This window comes from Aquarana catesbeiana, linkage group LG01, assembly GCF_042186555.1.
Source record: "Aquarana catesbeiana isolate 2022-GZ linkage group LG01, ASM4218655v1, whole genome shotgun sequence".
NCBI lineage: Eukaryota > Metazoa > Chordata > Amphibia > Anura > Ranidae > Aquarana > Aquarana catesbeiana.
This window is the reverse complement of record NC_133324.1, coordinates 243,550,421-243,574,689: the sequence shown is the minus strand read 5'-3', so window position 1 is coordinate 243,574,689 and position 24,269 is coordinate 243,550,421. Positions and strand designations below refer to the sequence as shown.

Sequence of the window (24,269 nt, the reverse complement as noted above, 5' to 3'; positions counted from 1 at the left end):
GCTATCACAGCTGGGTGCCTACAGTAGTGATACCGGCGCCGCGGAGAGGAGGGGGAGAGGAGCGAGGCTTCAGGCGGCCGCATCGCTTGACCGTGGGACTGGTGCGTGTCTGTTTATTAAAAGTCAGCAGCTACACTTTTTGTAGTTGTTGACTTTTAATAAACATACAAAATAGTAGAACTCCGCTTTAAGGAAACCAAACTCAGCACAGACCCAAAAAAAAAAGCCAGTCCATGTCTAATAATAATTCCTTTCCACCATATTTATCGTGTGTGTGTGTGTGTGTGTGTGTGTGTGTGTGTGTGTGTGTGTTTTTTTTTTTTTTGTCTGAACAGGCCATTGAACAAGATCTTGTTGAATGACTCCCTGAGATGTAACCTCCCTCTCTTGCTCTATACCTGTGGGAGATTGTACAGTAGTGGGCTTATGAAGCTGGCAGTGCTTAGGACCAGTTCTTGGTCTAAATTTTTCTAGGTGAAAAAAGGCACTATTCAGGTGATCTAGTTGTCATTTGAGTGTAAGGCAGTAAAGATGTGAACCGCAGTTCTTGGACTTCTAGACACAACTAAGATTAAAATACAAAACTTTATTGATGCACAGTAAAAAAGAAAATGAAAACCATGCAAGCTAAAAACATTGTAGCATTCTGTACCAGATGTTGTTGAGGGTGGTGGTCTAGATCTAATAGTAATGTATGATATGCAGTTGAACTCCGAGTTCAAACCTAGAGAGAGCTCCACCACCCCTTCACATAAAACTCAACATGTTTAGCGAATTCCGCTTCTTCAGGCGAAAAAGGTTCTAGCATAGAATTGCTACCATTACATTGGTTAAAGACATTATCCCAAGCGTAGCACATCACAGAATATATATAAACCCATAAGGCAAAGGGCCTGTGTTCATGGGATGTCAGTCACTAATTTAAATGTATAGTAAAGCTAGACATAAGTAAAGATGTAGCCTATATAATATGTTAATTCCAATTATTATTCCCAAGTATGTATTTGGCCACCTGGTATGTATCAATAACCTTCTGCACACAACCATATAGTACAAGTGGAAAAAGGAGGGGGGGGTGATGTCTACATCATCAAGTATTTTTGCAACCGCTTCTGCCACCATAGGGGACCTCCCAAAGTATGGTAATGGCCAGGCCTTGGGGGTATCTCAGTCAGAAGAAATTGGCTCTTGTGAGATATTAATTGGCTCCCCTTGCCTGTCTTTTATGGAAATGCTAGGATCCTGTCTGCGAAACAGTTCTCCTGGCTTCATTGCTTGTTGAGGTACTGACCCAGAACATGCTTTTACAAATTCCATCATCCCCGCCGGCACTAGTTTTGGTGCCAGTGAGTTAGAAAACATTACCATTGCATCAGTAGGTCAACCAGTCCACTAGCATGTTCCAAAAGACAGTAGTGACAGCCTAGGTATTTCTGTCTGCATGTTTTTAATGTATTTTATAATTATTTATATTGTTTGTTAGATGTATGTATGTTTTTTTTTTTCCATGTGATTGGATTATTATTTTTTTTGTATTATTTAACTTCAGTTTCTGGGAATTGGGCTATGCTTGATTCTAAGGAAAAACCCCATTCCTGAAGAAAAAATAAATAAATTAAAAAGTTGATTGATTTTTAGTTTTTTTTTTTTTTTTTTTTTTTTTCCTTTAATCATTCAAGGAATAAAAAGTGCTACTTCTGTTCAGGCTACGCCTGGTCGCAGAATTACTAGAGGTGCATCGAATGGAAATTTTGGTGCCGAAAATGCAGGATGCACTTGGCTGGAAAAACGAATGACAGTTTTTTAAAAAAAATATATATTTTTATATATAATTGTATTGTACTTTAATTCTTGTCATGAATATGAATTTGTTGTTGGCCATTATCAGCACCCTTTTAGTGCAAGAAAAGCTCAAGAAAAATGTATCCCTTCAAATTATATGTATGTCTTCACACTGGTCCGTTGTGCTTCCTTTGCGGTGTTAAAAAAAAATCTTGCTTGCTGTATTTTTGGTCAGCTAAAAAAAAAAAAAAAAAACCACCAAAAACGCATCTCTCTGGTAATAGTAACCAGGTCCATTTTAGCCCAGGTCAGAAATTCAGAACAACTTTGGAACTCTGACCAGGGAGTCCAAGCATAAAAAAAAAAAATGATCCTCCTTTTTCCATTTCCCGTGCCAGCAGCCATTCGAAATCTCTGATGGAGTCTAGTTCGATTGCCCATTCCACCCAGAACTAGTGGGTTTTGAGAGGAGTTTTTCAGCTGTAAAAAACGCTCTACGGCCTCATGCACACTGGACATTATAAAGTGTTAGCTGGAGAATGTGTTTTTCAGCGTTTTTGCAGTAGCGTTTTTCAGTTTTTTGGGGTTTTTTTTTAGCTGTAACGTTTTTTTTTAGCTCGCTTTCTTTGTTAAAAAAAAAAAAAAAAAAATTATACTCCCGCAAAAGCTTATAGCTCAAAAACACTGATAAACTCAGAATAGCTGCGTTTTTCAGAGTTAGAGCGCTTTTACAGCTGAAAAACGCCTTTCAAAACACACTAGTTCTGGGGGGGGGGTGTTCCTGCCAAAAAGTGTTAACAGCCTATCAGGATATGGGATAACATGCTGGAGAGTTTATTGGTTGTAGAAAAAATGTCTGAAGCCAAAAACAGCAGCTGTAAATTTGTCCAGTGTGCATGTGGCCTGACTCTGATAAAAGCTTAAAAATGCTGAAAAATGCACCTATTTGGTGTTTATGGGTGTTCTTGTTGCTGTAACTGTTGAGAAAGTGTTAGTTGGAGTTTAGCTTCAATTTGTTAGTATATCTAAAATCTGCTAGTCCATCTAACACTCCCTTCCCTCAAGACTGACAATGCTGCTGTCCAAAGGTGTGTCTGTTGCTCCTTCGTCCAGAGTGGAGGTACTCTAAAGGCCCATACACACAATAGAACTTTTTGACAACAAACATGCAAATTAGCTGTTTTAAGGCAACATCCTACCGTGTGTATGCTCTATCGGACAAACTTTTTAAGTTTACATCGGACAAATGTTGGCTGTGCAAGCAGACAAACTTTCCAGCAACAAAAGTCCTATGATGCAAAATCCTGTCGTGTACACAAGTCCATAGGACTTTAGTCCAAAGTACAAACACCCATGCTCAGAACTAATGCAAAAGAACAGACAACAATACAGAAGTTGACCAAAGGGTGGCGGTAAAGAGCTGAAAAACCACGTGATTTGATGAAAGTTGGCTGAAAAATTCCTGCCGTGTGTATGCTTAAAAGGGGTTGTAAAGGACATTTTTTTTTAAAATAACAAACATGTTATACTTCCACTGTGCAGCTCATTTTGCACAGAGTGGCCCCGAACCTGGTCTTCTGGGGTCCCTCGGCGGCTGTCTCAGCTCCTCCCCGCAAGAACTAATCGCCTTCATGCGAGTTCTTGCAGGCGCGCTCCCGTGATACAGCCGGCGGCTATAGCCGCTCACTGTATCACTTGGCCCTTCCCCTCCGGCGCACCGCGTCATTGGATGTGATTGACAGCAGCGTGAGCCAATGGGTGCGCTGCTTTCAATCCATCCACTCTAGCCAATCAACGGCCAGGTTGAGCAGCGAAGAGGACATCGGGGGCGAGCGCAGCAGGTTTAGGGGCTCAAGTAAGTAAAACGGGGGGGCCGGTATGGTCGGATGTTTTTTCACCTTAATGCATAAGCCGCATTAAGGTGAAAAAACGCGAACCTTTACAACCCCTTTAATTGGTTTACGGCCAACGCCCTTTGTACAAAAATCCACGGGAAAGTTTGTACAAAGTCCGATCGTGTGTATGAGGCTAAATACAGGAGGTGCGTTACTGGCCAGATAACCAGGTGACTACAGAGGGATAAAGAAAAGGCTAAAAAAGAAAATTAATACAGCCGCCACATCTGATGACTTGGTAAGCTGCAGTATATTACATTTTTGGTTCTGGGTTTAATATTGCTTTAAGAGATTTTTTTTTTCCTGCATACAATGCCTCCCACACATAATCCGTGTCTTTTAAGGGTGTGATTCCTTGGCTCTGTTATTGTGAGGTGTGTAACTGTTTTATCAGTCAGCAGGCTCTTGCTGTTTTAACATGTTATGTTCCTAGTTAAAAGCCCTTTAGAAACTCCTGTTTTTGTGTAAAAAAAAAAAAAAAAAAAAAAAAAAATCCTGTAAGCCTAAAGATACAGAAGTTATTGTAAAATGATTTTTTTCCCTGTAGGAACTCCTATAGATGCCAATACACACAAGGAATTTGTTAGAAAACTTAAACATCCCTCCCCTATAATTTAATCTACCACTTTAATAAAATGCTAAAACGAGAGACCTTATCAATGCCATTGTGCATTGTGAGGGGAGAAATTTGAGGTGCTCTTAGGCGCCTTTCACACGGACGGCTATTCTGCCGCAGTTAGAATGTTTTTTTTCCTGTGGAGTTCAAGACTCCAGGCACTGCGATCAGCTGCATTTGCACAGTGCGATTGGCTGCGGTCGCGTTTGGCTGCGGTTTGCCATTTCCATGGCAACCCGACAGGGTGCCGACTCGCACTGTTTAGTATAAATCTTGAGGGGGAACTCCACGCCAAATTTTAAATTAAAAAATGTCGTGGGTTCCCCCCCAGGGGCATACCAGGCCCTTCGGTCTGGTATGGATTGTAAGAGGGACCATTATGCTGAAAAAACGGCGTGGGGTCTCCCCCCCCCCCCCCCCCCCAATCCATACCAGACCCTTATCCGAGCACGCAGGTCGGTCAGGAAAGGGGGTGGGGACGGGCGAGCCGTACCAGGCCACATGCCCTCAACATGGGGGGTGGGTGCTTTGGGGGAGGGGGCGCCCTGCGGCCCCCCCCACCCCAAAGCACCTTGTCCCCATGTTGATGAGGACAAGGGCCTCTTCCCGACAAGCCTGGCCGTTGGTTGTCGGGGTCTGCGGGCGGAGGGCTTATCGGAATCCGGGAGCCCCCTTTAATAAGGGGGCCCCAGATCCCGGCTCCCCACCCTATGTGAATGAGTATGGGGTACATGGTACCCCTACCCATTCACCTAGGGAAAAAGTGTCAATAAAAAAAAAACACTACACAGATTTTTAAAGTAATTTATTAGACAGCTCCGGGGGTCTTCTTCCGACTTCGGGGGTCTTCTTCCGACTTCGGGGGTCTTCTTCCGACTTCGGGGGTCTTCTTCCGACTTCGGGGGTCTTCTTCCGACTTCGGGGGTCTTCTTCCGACTTCGGGGGTCTTCTTCTGACTTCGGGGGTCTTCTTCTGACTTCGGGGGTCTTCTTCTGACTTCGGGGGTCTTCTTCCGACTTCGGGGGTCCTCTTCCGACTTCGGGGGTCTCTCCGGTTCTTCTCTGCGCTCTCCGGGTCTTCTGCCGGGCTCCTCAGCTATCTTCTGCTCTTTTGCCGCTCTTTTGCTATAGTGGAGGAGCCCGGTCTGCTGCCTTCTGCCTTCTTCCCTCTTCTCTTCTTCTGATGTTGACACGACGCTCTCTCCGGCTGGAATGCACTCTGGGCGCTCCGCTCTGACTTATATAGGCGGTGACCCCGCCCCCTTATGCTGTCACAGTCCCTGGGCATGCTGGGACTGTGACGTTTTAGGGGACGTGGTCCCCCAAAGCACGCACCCACCCCCCATGTTGAGGGCATGCGGCCTGGTACGGCTTTCCTGACTGACCGGGCTTCGTGCTCGGATAAGGGTCTGGGGTGGATTTTGGGGGGGACCCCACGCCGTATTTTTGGCATAGGGATTCCTCTTAAAATTCATACCAGACCGAAGGGCCTGGCATGCCCCTGAGGGGGAACCCACGCCATTTTTTTTTATTTAAAATTTGGCGTGGAGTTCCCCCTCAAGATTCATACCAAACAGTGCCGGGTATTGGCGGGGATACGAGTCGGATCCCCGTGCTTGTCGCTCATTGGGAAAGGAAAAATCATTTTTCCTTTCCCGATGAGCAGCTTGGCGCTGTTATCCGCAGCTGACACAGTGCACTGCGGTTACCTGCGGTTATGTGCGGATAGCTGCGCTAAATCGCTCCTGGATGCAGTCAATTCTATTTTTTTTCTATCTGCACAGAACCGCATGTACCTAATTCGCAGCTAAATGCAGTGTGTGAATGGGGCCATAGAAAAGCATTGTGTGCTAATTAGAAAATTAGAAAATCCGCAGCTAAAAGCACCATTCTATCCGTCTGTGTGAAAGGGGCCTTAATGTCCTTGATCCTGTTAAATGATAGTGGGTCTTTTGTAAAGCAGGGGTCTCAAAACTTTCTAAACAAATAGCCAGATCACTATCCTTCAGAATTTAGGAGGGCCAATAGGATTAGAAAATGCCCCAGCATCAATGGGAGTAAGCAGTACATGTGTACAAGGTGTTTTTTTTTTTTTTTTTTGTTTTTTGTTTTTTTTTGTTTTTTTTTTCCATACAAAACTGTCAGCTCTGGTCGGAGACTATGTACTACCCATCTAACATTAGTAAAGCGATCTCCCCTGCTGAACTGTTGTGTTCTGACAGGGGAATGACCCCCTCCACCAGAATATGCTGATCAGCACTCTCTGCCATTGGCTGAGAGCGCTGATCGGGAGTCGGTCGCCTGCCGGTTATCCAGCATGCACGTTCAACAGAAGCCGGCGAGACCAACATACACACGGGCTAAATATCGGCCCTCTTTTATTTTTATTTTTTTTTTTTTAACTGGCTGATGTCTCCCGACATTTGGCCCGTGTGTACCCAGCTTTGTGATCAGTGGGTGTAAAAAATTACATAACATCTGTGGCCAGTATGAGGAGAAATGGTGTCCCATCATTTGTATCAGTGAATGAATAAAGCCCTATCGGTGTCAGTGGAAGAGACAGTGCCCATCATTGCATTGATGTCAGTGGGAGGCATAGTGCTCCATCATTGGTGTCAATAAGAGGAACAGAGTCCTATCATTTGTGTCATTGGAAAAGACAAGTGCTCATCATCGGTGTCAGTGTAATGAATTGGGCACCATCATTGGTGTCAGTAGGAAGAAGTATTCCATCATTTATATCAGTGGGAGGAATTATGCACTGTTGGTGTGAATACTGCCCCACTGTTGGTATCGGTGGGAGAAATGGTTTTCCAACATATAAGTTGGAGGAAATTACCCCATTGTTGGTGTCAGTGGAAGTACCTCAGGGGCCGAAAAAATGCAAGCAAAGGGCCTTTAAAGCTAAAGTTTATTCTGCTTATGTTTTACCTTCCCCACTTTCTCCTTTCCCCACTCATCAGCATTCTAATGGATTTTTTAAATGAAACCTTACTGCCTTCATTATCTTATTTTAGATGTCATCACTGGGTCTCTGTGCTTCTCTAAACAATGCAGGCATATCATGGCTAACGGTAGAAGGATGTTGTACATGTCTGTCTTTCTGAAAATGTTACAGCACCCTGCCGTTATACAAGTAATTTTTCTGAACGCAGGCAGTCTGCATGGACTGTTCACTAGCATGATCGATTACACGTGAGTGGGTGCGATTAGCTGCGGGAGCCAGCAGCCTCCCATTGCATTCGATGGGGCTGTCTACTCCCTTCTAATTACGGGAACAAGGAGTGCCTTAATACTTCTCTTTTTTTTTTTTTTTGACTCGCCGATACCTATCAGCAACTTTTTGTTTACGCTTAGCTATCATCAATGGTACAAAGCATCAAAAGGTATTTACAAATAAAATACATATTTATAATTTTTTCGTTTTTCAATGTGAAACGTATTAAAGGTGTAAAAATATTACCAAGCAAACAAAAATTTCAATTTAGTTTATAAATTAGAAGTGAACAAAAAAAAATCAGATCAGCAGGAAAATAATTTAAATGGAGAAGGAAAATAAGCTGTTAGGGTTGATTAGTGAAAATTAAGGGTTAACAAGGGGTTAGACAGAGGAACGTTTAATAATGCAGGGAGGTGTCCGCGAGCTCCGCTGGGGGACCCCAGAAGACAAGGATCGGGGCCACTCTGTGCAAAACGAACTGCCCAGTGGAGGTAAGTATGATGTTTGTTTTTTTTTAAAAAAAAAAAAAGAGGGTTTACAACCCCTTTAAGGACACGGCGGCTCTGCTCCTTAACAACCAGTAATTGCCGGCTTGCTATTTTGTTTACATTTCAGCTGTCAGTGGGAGAATCCTGCGGTTGACTGAAAGAACCAAGCCTAAAAGTATCGGTTTTAGGTGTCGAAGCATTTGCGCGAGTACTCATGAAAATGCTTAGTATTGGCACCATTCTCGGTGCAACCCTAACAGGAACCCCAATGGTGTTCTCACATCTAATTGCATACAAGGTGCCATAGCAGGTTTGAATGCACCCTTATGTAGGAGGATTTGTTTCATCTCTGTGTATCACCGGAGGCCAGTCACTTCATTGGGTATATGAAATGGTTTACAACCACTTTAAGGGGATGGTGGTTGCATGTGAATAAATGAGAACCCCAGTGGAGGTTCTCACGATTGGCTGCAAGTAGGCAGCTCACCCTCACCCTTTCATGCGAGTGATTGGCCCTGGACGCTTTCAGTCTGTGCCAGGGTCAATGACTCGCATGTGATCGCTCCATAGCTGATTATATGCGGGAGCTGGCAGTCTCCTATTGCGTTCAATGGGGCAGCTAATCACAGGAATGCTCACTAATTGCAGGCAGTGTGCATTTGCAGGTGTTGCAGCCATCTCTTCTTTACAGCCATTAAAACACACAAATTTTACACAGTATATTTCAGCACTAAAAAGCAGAGGGCAGAGATCTGATATCATTCACGCCGTAGAGCTAGAGCATAGAGCTGTAGTGTAATCTGCTAGCTGAGTGGAGGGAAGGGAGACACCAACCTGAAAACCTCAGGAAAAAAGCATACAAAGCTGAGGCTGAGTCACCTGCTGTGTGCTGGAAGGTGATTGGCCATCTGACTGCAGATGTTGTCAGATTAGAGTCTTTTCAATTACTCGTGCAGAGAGATCAGAGAAACCAGGCTGTGTGCTTTGGATTCAGACCAGTACACCAGTATAGAAAGATGTGCTTTGTTCGTTTTTCATGTCTGAGGTTTACAACCACTTTAAACTCAAACCACCCACCTACATGAACTGTAGGGCTCGTCTAACTGTAGGGAGTGGTTGTCTGACTTCAGTGTTGGTGGGGCCATGTATCTTCCATTTCTGGGGGTTACAAAAAAAAATACAACAAATCCCATCTGCCGCTGCAGCAGAGAGGCTCAGCAGGGCATGCCAGCAGCAGTTTTCACCATTCAGCACTTCAGCTCCATAAGAGAAAGTCCATACCACCATATGGACCTGGGGCTGGGCATTGATTGCTGTTACAATACTCTGCTGGCTTCTATGCAAGCATTTAGCAAATGCACACTTTTGTCTTATTTTATCAATGTTGATGTGTTTTACTAATTGTTTTCTCAAATGGTGAACTATGCCTTTTTAAGAAGCAAAAGTTTTGTTTAAGGTCTTGTGTACACTTTTTTTTTTTTTTTTGCCAAAGCTCCTGAACTCAACTCCATAAAAGCCTATGTGTCCATGTGCACATAGGCTTTTACAAGCTGCTGCGGTTAGGGGAGGTTCAACCTCACTCTCCTGTACCCAGAAAAATCGCGTTCAGGAAAGGAATGTTTTGACCGCCGATTTTGCTGCGTTTTGAGTTTTCACGTGAGCAGCGGTCAACTGAGTCTGTGTGTACATGAGCCCTAAGGCTTCTACCAATAAGAAGTTATTCACCATTTAGAGCCCTTGCACACTGGGGCGGGGGGCGGCGGTAAAACGCCGCTATTATTAGCGGCGTTTTACCGTCGGTATGCGGCCGCTAGCGGGGCGGTTTTACCCCCCGCTAGCGGCCGAGAAAGGGTTAAATACCACCGCAAAGCGCCTCTGCAGAGGCGCATTGCCGGCGGTATAGCCGCGCCGTCCCATTGATTTCAATGGGCAGGAGCGGTAAAGGAGCGGTATACACACCGATCCTTCACCGCTCCGAAGATGCTGCTGGCAGGACTTTTTTTACCGTCCTGCCAGCGCATCGCTCCAGTGTGCAAGCCCTCGGGGCTTTCACACTGGGATGACAGCAGCGGCACTTTCGGGGCGGTTTGCAGGCGCTATTATTAGCGCAATAGCGCCTGCAAACCGCCCCAGTGTGCAAGGGCTCTTAGTAAATCACATGTTCAATAAAGTCAAACCCAGAACATTTCAACAAAGGGTTACCAAACAAATATTTTTTTTATTGGTGTATGTTTGTTTAGACAACCCTGTTGCTGAACTTGAGGGCCATTAACAGTAACCCAAACCAAACACCTTTCTCGAAAGATGTTTTTGGCCATCTTTCTCTTGTCTGCGAAGTATCAAGGTGTTCACGAATATTGAAAACCTATTTTTAGCGTTGGACAGTGAACAGCTACAGTCTGTGCTACTTTCACTTTATGGGGAATGTTTTCTCTTCTTGTTTTTGAAAGAGCCTTTATTTTTTTCCTCTAACATTTATAAAGCTGATAATTACTGGAAGCCATACAATTTTTATACCTCTGTTTTTTATATGTGGGTGTGCATGTTTTAGGCTTTTGGTACTTCAATGCTTCTGGTATTGCTCTTGTGGCAAAGTTAACATTGTGCGTTATTTTTTCTTTTGTGATGAACTGAATAGATAACGTTCATATAAAAAGATATTCATAGCCAAGGTTGTGTAGCATGAAGTCGCTGTGTTAAGTCATGTGATACGAGTGCTTTTAAAATCTAATTTAACCACTGACGCAAGCAGGTCATACGTCTGCAATCTTATTTGAGTAGTAGGTTTAGGTTTAGTAGGTTTAATGTATTGTGTACATTTTACATAGAAGTATACACTTCGGCACAGAAGTTATACTTGTTTCATGGGGATGGGTGTAGTACATGCTGACTTTGTGTATGGTATCTTTGACATTAAAGTTAACCTTTAATGGGGGACTGTTAAAAGAGGAAGCTAAAAGAAAATGTAAAAAAAAAAAAATCATACATATGAGTTATTTTATCTGATTTAAGCATAAATACATTATAACCACTTTAAGCTGGTCATACAGTAATCCTTTTTTTTTTTTTTCGGCCAGCGGGTTGAACGGAAAAAAAAAAAAAAAAAGGTCAGGTTTTTTCCTCATCCACACATTCAAGTTAGATGGGGAAATCACTCCCGCAGAGTCATTGTATTCTGAAAGTGGGGAGTCTTCCTTGCCATCAGAACATATTGATCGGTGTTGCCGGCTATAGCCAGTGACACTGATCATTCAGAGAAAACCTGGCAGGTTGTTTTTACAGAAGCTGATCTGTAGATACAGCCAGCCTGCCCAACCATGGATTGAAATTCAGCTGGTCCCTGCTGAACTGTCCAAATTTCAATCCATGTATGGCGGCTGCCTTTGGTTCACTAAATACATTACACTATGACTATACAATCTCCATTAGATCTACCACCAACTGTTTAGTGCCTGGGTACAAATTGATTGCATAGTTTGGATTGGTCCCTATATTTCATATTAAATGTAAATCTGAATATTTTGTAAATAAAAAAATGTAAATCTGAATGACATTGTGTCATACCAAGCAGATTTGTAATTTGTGTGGTGAGCTTTACATTCACCACGTTACAATCTGACCATGCATCCATCTTCTTTTTTTTTTTTTTCTTTTTTTTTTTTTTTAACATTACATTTACTGTGTAATATGGGAACCTGCCTGAACTATCCATTCAGTTTGTATCCAATCAGCCAGGCACTTGTGCAATTTAAGAGATTGTACTGTATAATCAGGATTGAAACGTGCTTGAGTTTGAGTGATCCTGTGTGAGCCAACATTTTTTTACTTTTATCAAAGGTAAAAAGATGACAATAAAAACCTCCAGAAGCTCTAATCTAAACCTTCTAAAAAGAGAAACAAAGTTTGCCTCGAGATGAGCACTAAAGTATCTGTTCAGCTTCCATTACCACTAAACACTACCATTTTTGTTTTATTTTCGTTTTTCCTGCAGGTTTAAGATTTTAATTTGAAACAAAAAAAATCCAGATTTATCAATGGTTGTGAAAAGATAACGATTGTGGAAAGTTGTGAATTGTGGAAAAATGAGTTCGCTAAAGCCAAGTGGGCTTAAAGCACCTTCCAGAATAGCGAAGCCTGGCGCTTTAACTTCTAAATCTTCTGCTGCTACTGCTGGTAAGATTTTTTTTTTTTTTTTTTTTCCTTCAGAAATGAATGCATGTTCCTTCCACTCCCTAGTAGTTTCTCATGTACAAGTGGTTACATTGTCTTTAGGAATTGTGGTATTTACAATCCTACCAGGGATCCAACCTCTTCCAAAGGAAATGCTGTGATGGAAAGGTATTAAGGCATTTCACTTTACATCTGTGCAAGCCTGTTCATACTGAGTGCATTTTTAAACCACAGAGGAGCCTGGTAAAACCTTTTAAATCTAAAGTATGGTGCCATATAATGTCTGTCTCTGAAATTTTACTTTTTATGTCATCTTTCGGTGCTAATATTGTAGTGTTGGTGAATGTATTTCTTCTTACTTTCAATGCTTATGAAATGCATATTGGTAGCAATTTGAAATTGTTCTCCCATATCCTGTTGTCACAGAAGAAAAGCAAACCCCCACCCCCTGTGTATTTTATTGCTGAGCTTTTCACTGTCTGTCTTTCAACTAGGCAAATTGCAGTGTTCCAGTTCACTCTTCAATGTCAGCATTTCTTTAACTTCGATCATGTCGAGTAAGGTGGCGTAATAACCTGTATGTTAATTTTTGGACCACTCCTATGCGTGGAATTGATTGCTATGAATCTGTTAATTGCTGTACATGGTTGCATAGTAGGCGAGGTTGAAAAAGAACACAAGTCCATCAAGTCCAACCTATGCATGTGATTTTATGTCAGTATTACATTGTATATCTCTGTATGTTGTGGTCGCTCAGGTGCTTATCTAATAGTTATTTGAAATTATCGATGCTCCCCCCGCTGAAACCACTGGCGTGGAAGATAATTCCATATCCTAAACGCTCTTACAGTAAAGAAAAAATTTAGTAAATGGGCGCATGTCTTATTAAATTCTCTTTCGTGGATACATTTTATCCCTATTGTGGGGTCACCAGTACGATATTTGTACATTGAAATCATATCCCCTCTCAAGCATCTCCTCTCCAGAGAGAATAAGTTCAGGGCCCGTAACCTTTCCTCAACTAAGGGTCTCCAGTCCCTGTTGTTGTTTTTGTTACCCTTCTCTGCACTCTCTCCAGTTCCAGCACATCATTCCTGAGGACTGGTGCCCAGAACTGGACAGCAATTATTATCTTCTAGCAAGGATTGTAGTTTAGGGAAGTTGGCTCTTTTGAAATTCAGTGTCTTTGTATTCCCCTTATGTTTCCTATTTGCGTGATTTATTCTAAAACAAATTGACCTGTATTTTCACATCTGTGATCAGGTCTGTGTTGTTTGGTAATCAGTAGGTCTAGTAACACTTTGTTTCTAGTTGGTGCATTTACCATCTGACCCATTAAATTGTTCTGCAAGACATTTAGGAACTGGCGAGCCTTAGATGAATGTGCGGTTCCTTCCACCCAGTCTATGTCTGGATAATTAAAATCCCCCATTATGACACTTCCCATCCTTGCCGCTGATCCAAATTGTGATAGGAGGTCCGTCTCCACCTCCTCCCGTTGGTTAGGGGGTGTATAGCATACTCCCAGTACTACTTTCCCCTTCGTGTCCTCCCTTTGTAGCTCTACCCATATGGATTAATTACTCCTTTTGGATACTTTTTCTGATGATTAATTTGTTTCCATTTTTTTATGATTGCAATTTCAGTCTACTCTTTAAAGAAAACCAAAGTTAGACTTACTGGTAGCTCTGTTTCTAGGAGTCATTCAGGACAGCACTAGAGAGATAGCCTCCACCTTTGGAGGCAGGAAATCCATAAAAAGCGGGTTCCGTCCCTCTTCTCCAGTCTTTATCCGAGAACTTCCCCGGAATGGCTTCTGAAACAAAAACTCGTCCAAAGTTATAACAGCATATAGGGAGGGAATCCCTGCTGTCCTGGACGACTCCTAGAAACAGAGTTACCGGTAAGTCTAACTAGAGGCCGACCGATCTGTCGGCCGACCGATCTATCGGCCGATATTTGGTGTTTTTTACTTAATCGGCATCGGCCGATTGTACTGATAAAAAAGGCCGATATCACCGGACTTGCAAATGACTTCTGTAATAGAAGTCAATACAAGTTGCCTGAAAACTGTGAAGCTACTTCTCTCCTCCTCTGGGCAGCCTGCCGAATCTGATAAAAAAGAACCTGAAGGATACAATGTTTACACTTATGAATGAACTGAGCTCTGTGTGTAGAAGCTCTCAGTTTAACCATTTAAACACTAAATCTTTTCTGACACTTTTGCTTACAAGTAAAAATCCTGTATTTTCTCCTAGAAAATCACTTAGAACCCCCAAACATTATATATATATTTTTTTTAGCAGAGACCCTAGGGAATAAAATAGCGGTTGTTGCAATATTTTATGTCACACGGTATTTGCGCAGCGGTCTTTCAAATGCAATATTTTTTGAAAAAATACACTAATAAATAAATAAAAAAACTAAGCAGTAAAGTTAGCCCATTTTTTTCTTCCGAAAGTTTTGATTACCTGTTTTTGTGTATTTAATATTTAAGATATAGTGTTTTTTTTTTTTTTTTTTTTTCTAAATTCTACATTCAAGTGAACTGATTGGAGGTTTGTTTTGTTTAATAAATGTTTAAATGTAAAAAATTTTCTGTATCACTTAAAGTTGCTTACACACTGGAGCAGGCATGCGTTGACGGTAAAACGCTGCTAGTTTTAGCTGCGCTTTACCGTCATTTTAGCGGCGCTATTTGGCTGCTAGCAGGGCGCTTATAACCCAGCTAGCAGCCGAGGAAGGGGTTAAATGCGCCCCTGAAGTGCCGCTGCCGAAACGCTTTGCAGGCGCTTCGGCAGCGGTAGGCATTCATTTCAATGGGCAGGAGTGGTGGAGGAGCGGTATACACCGCTCCAAGGATGCCGCTTGCAGGACTTTTTTTTTTAACATCCTGCCAGCGCATCGCCTCAGTGTGAAAGCACTCGGGCTTTCACACTGAGACTGCAGGGGAGCCTTTTACAGGCACTTTACAGGCGCTATTTTTAGCCCAAAAGCGCCTGAAAAACGTCCCAGTGTGAAAGGGGTCTAACTATTAGATTTTATGAGATGAAGCGAAAAAAAAAAAAAAAATCGGCCTAATATATCGGCCCAAAAAAATCGGCATCACATATCGACCGTCGGTCACCGCGATTTCTAAATATCGGCATCGGCCAGAGAAAAACCCATATCGGTCGACCTCTAAGTCTAACTCTGGTTTTCTCTAGTCGTCTGTCCAGGACAACACTAGAGAGGATCAACAAGAACTTACCAGATTAGGGGAGGATTACCGCTTGGAGGACTTCTCTCCCAAACGCTTGGTCTTGTGCTGAGATAAGGTCCAATCTATACTGCTTCATGAAAGTCGAGTAGCTTGACCATGTTGCTGCTCGACAAATTTTGCTCTGGTGTCGCTCCAGCTCGCTCCGCCCAAGAAGTCGGTAACGCTCGTGTGGAGTGAGCCATGGGGGGGAAAAAGCACATTCTGTCTTTAAAATCTTGTAAGCTTCCACAATAGCTTGCTTTAATCCACCTTGCGATTGTGCCTTTCGAAGCTTGGAACCCCAATTTCTTTCCCGAATGCAAAATAGAGCATTGGATTTTCTAATGCTTTCTGACCATTCCAGATACCGTAAGACACAGGCTCTCACGTCCAGTTGGTGGAATTCTGTTTCTTTTAGATTGGTTTGGGACCCACAGAAAGAAGGCAAAACAACTTCCTGAGCCCTGTGGAATTTTGACACCACTTTAGGCAAAGACCCTGGGTCTGTACGCAATACCAGCCTGTCTTCAAAAATTTGCAGGAAAGGCTCCTTAATGGAAAGTGCCTGCAGCTCGCTAATGCGTCTGGCTGTGGATATGGCCACTATAAAAAGACAGTTTTGAGCGTGACCCATTTTAATTACAGCTCTTCTTTTTGCGACCCTTTTATCCAAACTTGCATTACTGTCGATGGGTCCCATTTTGGCAGAATTTTGAACGGAACGGGCCTTATCCTGACTAACCCCTTAAAGAACCTGCTAACTAGCGGGTCTAAAGCCAGGGGTTGCTCCTTGGTCCACACGTCTTGTAAAAACTCCAAGACGGCTGGAATACCTGCAGACACCTTCTTGATATCTAACCATGAACAGAAAACTTTCCAAAATGTAACATTAAATTGCTTGGGTTACCTTCTTTCTACTGGAAAGAATTGTATTTACCACCCTGTCCAAAAGCCCCTTAGACTTCAGCAGGCTTTCCTCAGACAGCAAGCTGACAGTTTCAGGGTCTGTATTTTTGCTAATAGAACTGGGCCCTGAGACAGAAGGGCAGCATGAGGGGAGGCTGCTCTGCCAGGCGTAACAGCGTGGAAAACTAGGGCCTCTTCGGCCAATACGGGACCACTAGGATCATTGTGGTGCGCTCTTGAACAAACTTCCTCAGGACAAGGGGAATAAGTTTGAATGGGGGGAAGGCGTAGCATAGACGAAACACCCACTTCTGGGCCAGGGCGTTTATCCCCTTGGCCCCTACTTCTCTTTCCAGCGAGAAGTACACTGGAACCTTGGAATTTGATTTGTTGGCAAACAAGTCCGCCTCTGGAAGGCCCCATTTCTCTACCATTGGCTGGAAGATTTCCCTGTTTAGTGACCATTCTGACTCGTACACTTGGTGTCGGCTCAGAAAGTCCGCCAGATGATTGTCCACACCCTTTAGACGGACTGCGGATATTGACTTCAGGTTCCTCTCGGCCCAAGAAAACATGGCGTTTGCTAGTCTGATTAAGGACAGACACCTTGTTTTGTTTAAATAAGAGACTGCTACCACACTGTCAGAGAAGACTTGTACGTGGTGACTTTTCAGCTCTTTGGCGAATGCCCTTAGCGCTTCCCAGATTGCTTGCAACTCCCTCCAGTTGGCTGATCTTTGGGACTGTGTTTTCTCCCAGTGCCCTTGGGCTACTATTGACCTCCAGTGGGCCCCCCAGGCACGGGCGTCTGTGGTGATGCGGATAGACATCAGAAGAGACCATAGTAGCCCCTGCACAAGGTTCTCTTCGTCCCTCCACCACCACAGAGACCTCTTGGTCTTTGGAGATAGGTGGAAGATCGTGTCCAGCGATTTCTGCTCCCCGTCCCAGCTGCTCAGGATATTGGCCTGGAGACACCTGAAATGGGCCCTTGCCCATGGTACTGCTGGGATTGTTGCTGCCAGGAGACACAGATCCGACATGGCCGAATGGATGGAAATTGCCAGATTGTTCTGAAAAAAGGCTATCGCCTTTTTACCTTTTCTACTTTCTCCTCTGTGAGATCTTCTGCGTCGCTGAGTTCACCAAGAACCCGAAGGCCTGTGTCGGGGTTAGGTTTGACTCCCTGTTTATCAACCACCCCAGCTTTTCCAGAAAGGAAATGGCCACCTGCAGATCTCCTTGTAATTGCAGTGTGGAGGGTACAAAAAATGAAAGATCGTCCAAATATGGGATGACTTATATACTTTTCAGTCTCGGGGGCCAGTGCCTCTGTCAGGATTTTCGTAAAAATCCTGGGAGATGAGGACAGGCCGAATGGCAGGGCTCTGAATTGAAAATGTCGGACCTGCTTTCCCCACTTGATTGCCACCCTCAAACTTTTGAGATTCTTCGAGGATCGGTATGTGTAAATAAGCGTCCTTCAGATTGAGGGAGGCCATGAAGCAATCTGGGGGAAGAATTAACTTCACTGTAAAGATTGTTTTCCATCTGAAATTTCTTGTAGATCAGGGGGTCTCCAACCTGCCGGGCCGTAGCCTGTTTGCAGCCGGGCCACGAAGGCTGCACTTTCAGAGGTTAGGCAGGAGCGGGCGAGCAGAGAGATGACATCACCTCTTGCGGCCCGCCCCGCATCACAGCTGTTCCGCCCACACAGCCGGCCGCGAACACAACTCTGTCTGAGGTGTTGTGTGAGAACAGAGAGATGTCATCTCTCACCGCCCGCCTCCTCACCGTCCAGTCCTCGCAGCCGGCACGAACACTACACTGAGGTGCGGCGGACGAGAGTTGAAATCTCTCACTGCTCGACCTGCATCGCCGCATGTTCCACCCCCACCTGGCAAGTGACAGTCCCCACCTGGCAAGTGACAGTCCCCACCTGGCAAGTAACAAGCTGCATCTGGTGGTAGGCGATCGTGGCAAGTGACACACTCAGGGTTCACACTGATTCTGCATTATGGTGAGTTGAACTATTTCTTTTTTTATTACAATGTAATAATGGAAATTATGCACTTCAGTCATCATGACACCATGACACCATGTCACCATATCACCCGCGAACCCCCCCTCCCCCGGGCCTTAGCACAATTTTCTTCCACACAGCCGGTCCCCGGTGTCAAAAAGGTTGGGGACCGCTGTTGTAGATCACCCATTCAGTGACTTCAAGTTCAGTATTAGGCAGAATTTGCCTGACGGTTTCCTTACCACGAAAACGTGAGAGTAGAAACCGTGGTTTCCCGCTGTGGCACTGGAATAAGAACCCATTGGTCTATGAAGTCACCAGTTTGTGACAACAAGGCTGTCGTCTTCTGATCATCCCTGGGAGGCGTGGTTACGAACATCCTTGCAGACGGAGTGCCCTTTAACTGGATTGGATAGCCTTCCCTGATTATCCTCATTATAAATGCATTTGGGGTAGTCTTTTCCCACTGTGGGAGGAACTGCCCCAATCTCTCTCCCACGGGAATTAAGTCACTGGGATTTGGTGGTTTTCTTAGGAGAGGAAAACGGGACACCTTTCTGATTCCCCCTTCCCCACTGTTTCTTAGAGGTTGACCCTTTAGGGGTGTGCCCCTGAGACGGCCCTTGTCTTTGGGGGAGAAAGAAAAAAAGTTTCCCTGGGGCTTTCTTATATTTAATAGGAAAAGCCTTTTTCTTGTCGGCAGTACGGTCTACAACTTTTTCTAGATCTTGTCCAAACAAGAGGGCCGGGCCCCCCCCGACCAGGGTTTTAACCATAAAGCCCTACGAGAGAATTTACTAGGGCAGCAGTCTTTGCCGCTAGCTTAACGGACTCTGCAGACGCGTCTGCCATATTACCTGCTGCCTTGTGCAGCATGGGTAGGGAATCTAGAATTTCCTTCCTGGAGGTCCCACTTTCCAAATGGCCTTGTAACTGGTCCAGCCAGAGCTCCTAATTACGAGCTACTATTGTAGCCATTGCTGGTTTTAAATTTGTCAAGACTACTTCCCATGACCTTTTCAGCAAAACCTCCATCCTCTTGTCCATGGGTTCCCCAAAGACACCCATGTCCTCAAAGGCGAGGTCCATTGATTTGGCGTACTGGGAGAGAGCTGCATCCACTTTGGGCACTTTGTTCTATATACAGGAGGAATCCTCACTCAAGGGAATCTCCTCTTCAGGATTTTAGGAAAAAAATATTTTTTTCTCCGGCTCCACCCACTCCTTTTTGACAGTCAGCCAGTGCGCTGTGTATCGGAAATACCCTGTTTTGGTCTTCTTTCAGGGTCTGATAAATCTGGTCATATAGGGACAAGGGGGTCTGCTCTTCTTCATTGATATCTAGCATCTCCTAGATCACCCCCAATAAGGCATCCACCTCCTCGAGCGAGAGCCTGTATCTGGATGAACTTGTCCCTTGTCTCGGAATATCTTTGGATGATGTTGTCTCACTTAGCTCATCCAAAGGATCTGATTCTTCCTCCACCCCCCCCCCCCCCCCCCCCCCCCCGATTCGTCACCTTGCTCTGGGGCTGAAGCAGGGGGAACTGCGGCTGGTTGTTTTGGGGTTTCAGGGTTCGACAGCATCGACTTTATAGCCTTCATTTCTTAATGCCAGAAATCAATTCTTTGCATGCCCCTGTTGCCTCCTTGTAAACCAATTTTATCAATACAGGGTTTACAAAGGGGCTTGTTCCGCTCTTCTTTAAATTTGTTCGTACATGACGAACACACCTTCTTCCCCCTGACCTCTCCGGTTCTTTGGGCTGAGCCTGAAATGAGAAGGAGAGACGAGAAGGGAAGCAAAAGGAAAGAAAAAAACAAAGACAAGCTGCTGTCAGATACCTTAGCCAACCAGTGGGTGTACCTTCACCAACACCTATGTGCAGCCCCACCAGCCGCTGTTGGGATTCACATGACTCTTTAGCCTGGATCCAGTCTCACTAAGGGGGGTGAGGGAAATGGGTGCTAGCATGGAGTCCATCACCCCCCCCCCCCTCCAGCCCTGTAGGCCAATGGCACCCCAGTGTCCACCTACCTGAGCTGGGCCGCCACCAGTGCCACCTGGTTCAGCTAGATCCATGCTGTCCTCCTGGAGCATCGTGCTGCTGCTGTGGATCAGGACCATCCGCTTGCTGTGGCTGGCGTTTTTTTAAACAAACCACCATGGATCCGGCATCGACGCTTGCCCTGGAAGTGGTGTGCCCGAAGTCCCCGCCATCCTCCTGCATTCCACAGGCCGGAACTCCAGGCCTACGCCCACCCCCTGCTGGACTCACGCCGGGATACCATAGTATCCGGCCAGCAGACCGTGAGCCCTCCCCGGGCTATCCTGGTGGACGACGCTGGTATCAGCTCTCCGCAGCCTGACCAGGGGACTTAGATGCCTGCCATCCCTGCTAATGGGTACCTGCAGACCTCCTTCCCCCTCTTCCTTAGGCAGCCCTACCTAGGCTCAGGGGAAGGAGAGCTTCCATCCAGCCGCCTCCTCTGGTGGAGGAAACGCAAAGACTGGGGAAGAGGGACGGAAGCCGTCCTTTATGAATTAAAATTTTTTGTGTTTCCTGCCGCCGGTGGTGGAGCATATCTCTCTATTGCTGTCCTGGACAGACGACTAGAGAAATATTAATATAATAAGACTAAAACAGGATGATGGATACAAAAATGCAGGGAGAACATATGAATTGTATGCAAGGCAGGGCTGTCTTTAATATTGATTGGATCCTGGGCAAGCATTTTCTTTGGACCCCCACCCCCTACTCACATGCAATTTGCGCACTCCACCTGCTTGGAGACATACAATAGCAGCTGGACTCAAAATCAGTTTACTGCAGCAGATCAGGCAGCGATTTGCAATTGCTTGCCAGGAGTAACAGCGTGTCATTACTGCTCATTGACTGGTTGCTACAGGTTACAGCACACATTATGGCTCACTGGTTAGTTACTAGAAGTTACAACACATCATTTCTACTTGTTAATTGTACTAGAGGATACTGCACATGATTGCCGCTCACCCATTGGGGTGTGTGTCATCAGTGGAAGTGGAATGTGTGGCAGTGCTGGGGGAAGAGGGGGAGAGAGAGAATCAATAGCAGTGCTGGGGGAAGGAGATCAGTAATACTTACTTGCAGTCACCTGTCAGTGTCAAGTTTGTTCCCCCTGCCTGCATGCCAAAGAGGGGTGTGAAAGAAGAGGGTGATGGAGAGGGCGCCGATGGTGAGAAAGATGAGAGAGTCAGCTTGTCGTCCTGTTTATGTCAGAGCTTGGAGTAGAGAAGGGGGTTGAAGGAGTCCAGGCTTTGGGATGTGCCGTGGATACTGCGCCCACTGCTGCTCACCTCTTTGGGGGTCATAGAGGCGGTCTTCTCCCTCTCATGTTCTCGGTCCTAGCCACCCTTGTGCTTCTAGTCTTCCCCACAGCCTCTGTCTCTGAGGCCACCCACTCGCCGTGTGGAGATATGCGGAGCAAGGCGCTATCATCCTGCCCTGAGGACGCTGGATTTAGCTCCACTGCCCTGCTCCCCAGCACCACCAGACCAGGACTCTCCATGACCAGGGGCTGAATGGATGGCTGCTTTGGGCCCCACAATAGTGACTGGGCCCAGGGCAGCTGCTCCTTTTGCTTGTGTTTAATCGGCCCTGATGCAAGGTCCTGGTTGGATTTACCCTGGAATCCTAAGGCAGTCAGATTTGAGAAAAACCCACTATATTTGTGTTCCCATTCACACAGCATGCCTAGAAATGCCTTTTAAAAAGTCTTGCCTTTCTAGGTGTTTGCAGCACGCTTTAGGCAGACTGCAAGCGAATCAACAATTTGAAATTAGAGGAAACTCTGTCTGTACCCACTGACAAAGGGACAGACTGAGTTTTGCTCATTGACATACAACAAAGAAGCACCACTTCTAGATCTTTAACACTTTGTTAGGACAGACAGTGTTCAAATTGCATTTGCAAATGAAAATAAGATATGCCAGCACAGTCTGTCATGTATGGGACCTAATATACATATAGTATTTTGCCCCATGTTGCTAGGCGCTTCCTAACCATAGCTATGAGGTCTGACCTGCCTCCCCTTTCCTCCTGAGAGCCCATTCGGCAACAGCTAGGAAAGAGAAGGCTGCTTCATAACGGCAGCTTCTCTTGGCTCTGAGCACTTTCTCAAGACAATCGTTGGCAAGAGGAATGCAGAGTGGAGGGTGTACGTGCCAGAGCTCATTGCTAGGGTTAGGAAGCACATAGTGACATGGGACTTGTACTTTGTCCCATAGGGCACAGAACAGTAAAATATCCAACGTCAGTTCTTTAAGGTTAGCACATTCAACCCACAATTCTGAAAAACTATACGTGAAGAACATTTTTAGTGTGATGCATAGTAATTGTGTTGCAGCACAGGTCCGTTTTGTCCTCACTGTATCTGTCTGTTTGGGGTTGCGGCCTTAAAAGTAAAGGTTTACAAGAACCTGGGCATGCATCTTCCTTTACCCTTCAGAAATGGAGGAAAGTCTCACAAAAATCTAGATTTTGGTATAGTACGGAATTGCTGGGGACAGGGGCTGCACATGTCATGGTTCTGTCAAGGAATTTGTCTATACACTAGCCTGACACTGTAACACACACTTTTATGTTCTTGAATAGGTCTTGGATAATGCTTAACTTTTTTTTTTTTTTTTTTTTTTTTTTTTTTTTTTACAACAGCCCCTCCTGTGAAGGCAACAGAGAAAGCTGCTAGTGCACCACCTCCAGATGCTCCTGAAGAGTTTGTAGATGACTTCAGAGTTGGGGAACATGTATGGGTTAATGGCAATAAGCCTGGATTTATCCAGTTCCTTGGTGAGACTCAGTTTGCTCCAGGTCAATGGGCAGGAATTGTATTGGATGACGCAATTGGTAAAAATGATGGAGCAGTTGCTGGAGTCAGATATTTCCAATGTGATGCCTTGAGGGGGATTTTTACAAGACCATCAAAATTGTCACGGAAACCACTTGAAGATGAGACTAATGGCGCACAAACCACATCCAGAGCTACCTCACCAACCTCGGTGTCTTCTGCAAATGTGTCACCTGTCCCTGCTGCTGCAGCAACCCCTCTTAAAAGTGCTGCATCTTCTAAGGAACCTGCTACACCTTCCCAGCTGGGCAACCTCACTCGAACAACAAGTGAATCAATTTCAAACCTTTCAGAAACTGGATCAATCAAAAAAGGGGAACGGGAACTAAAGCTAGGAGATAGAGTTTTAGTAAGTAATTTATATTTCTTACCTTAATGCTTTCTGCCTGAAAAAAATATTTCTCTCTTCTTAAAACTATATAGCTTGATTTTGATTTGACTGTTGCTGAGCTTCATATTCTATTAGTGAAATGATATTGACTGATGTGAATGTACAACGCATATGTACAGTGCGGCGTAAATTGACAGCGCAATGTAAGTGCCTGAAAAAAAATAAAATAATTTGGACTTGCCAGTAATGGCTTTATATTCACAGGAAATTTAGAACAGTATCATGGCAGTGTGACATAGGAGTTAACTATCTAAGGCAGGGGTCAGCAATCTGTTACTACAACTACCCGTCGATCACTGCACGCTCACCAAATCCTAGGCTGCAGAGGCATGTATGTGGCTGCAGGGTGGGGAAAGCCTCCATAATAGCTCGGACGGGATTGGGCTCTTCTCCAAACATGCCCAAGCTGTTGCTCTTCCAGTCTTTCCCACTGGCCTTCCTCCTCCCCGATCCAAGGGGCTTGTGGGTGATACCAAGTGGGAAGGTGAGAGAATTGCCGGCAGGGATCAGCACCAGGAATTGTATGTTTGCCACCGCACCTTCCCTGCGCCACTCTGCATTAAAAAATAACTTCTGTGCCCTCCTAACACCCCAGCCCTCCTGATGCTCCAGCACTATGCCCTTCTGATAGCACAGTACCATTCACTTTTG

At 44.9% G+C, this 24,269-nt stretch overlaps 1 protein-coding gene across 8 annotated transcripts in view; it reads left to right on the top strand.

Moving 5' to 3' along the window:
- CLIP1 (CAP-Gly domain containing linker protein 1) overlaps window positions 1-24,269 on the top strand; it is a 225,624-nt gene that overhangs the window by 22,496 nt on the left and 178,859 nt on the right. For all 8 annotated transcript variants that reach the window (XM_073626982.1, XM_073626975.1, XM_073626958.1 and 5 more), the window contains exons 2-3: window positions 11,992-12,173; window positions 23,035-23,576. In XM_073626982.1, coding sequence (XP_073483083.1) covers window positions 12,083-12,173; window positions 23,035-23,576 — 633 coding nt within the window. In that variant the 5' untranslated portion in view covers window positions 11,992-12,082. The remainder of the gene's footprint in view (window positions 1-11,991; window positions 12,174-23,034; window positions 23,577-24,269) is intronic.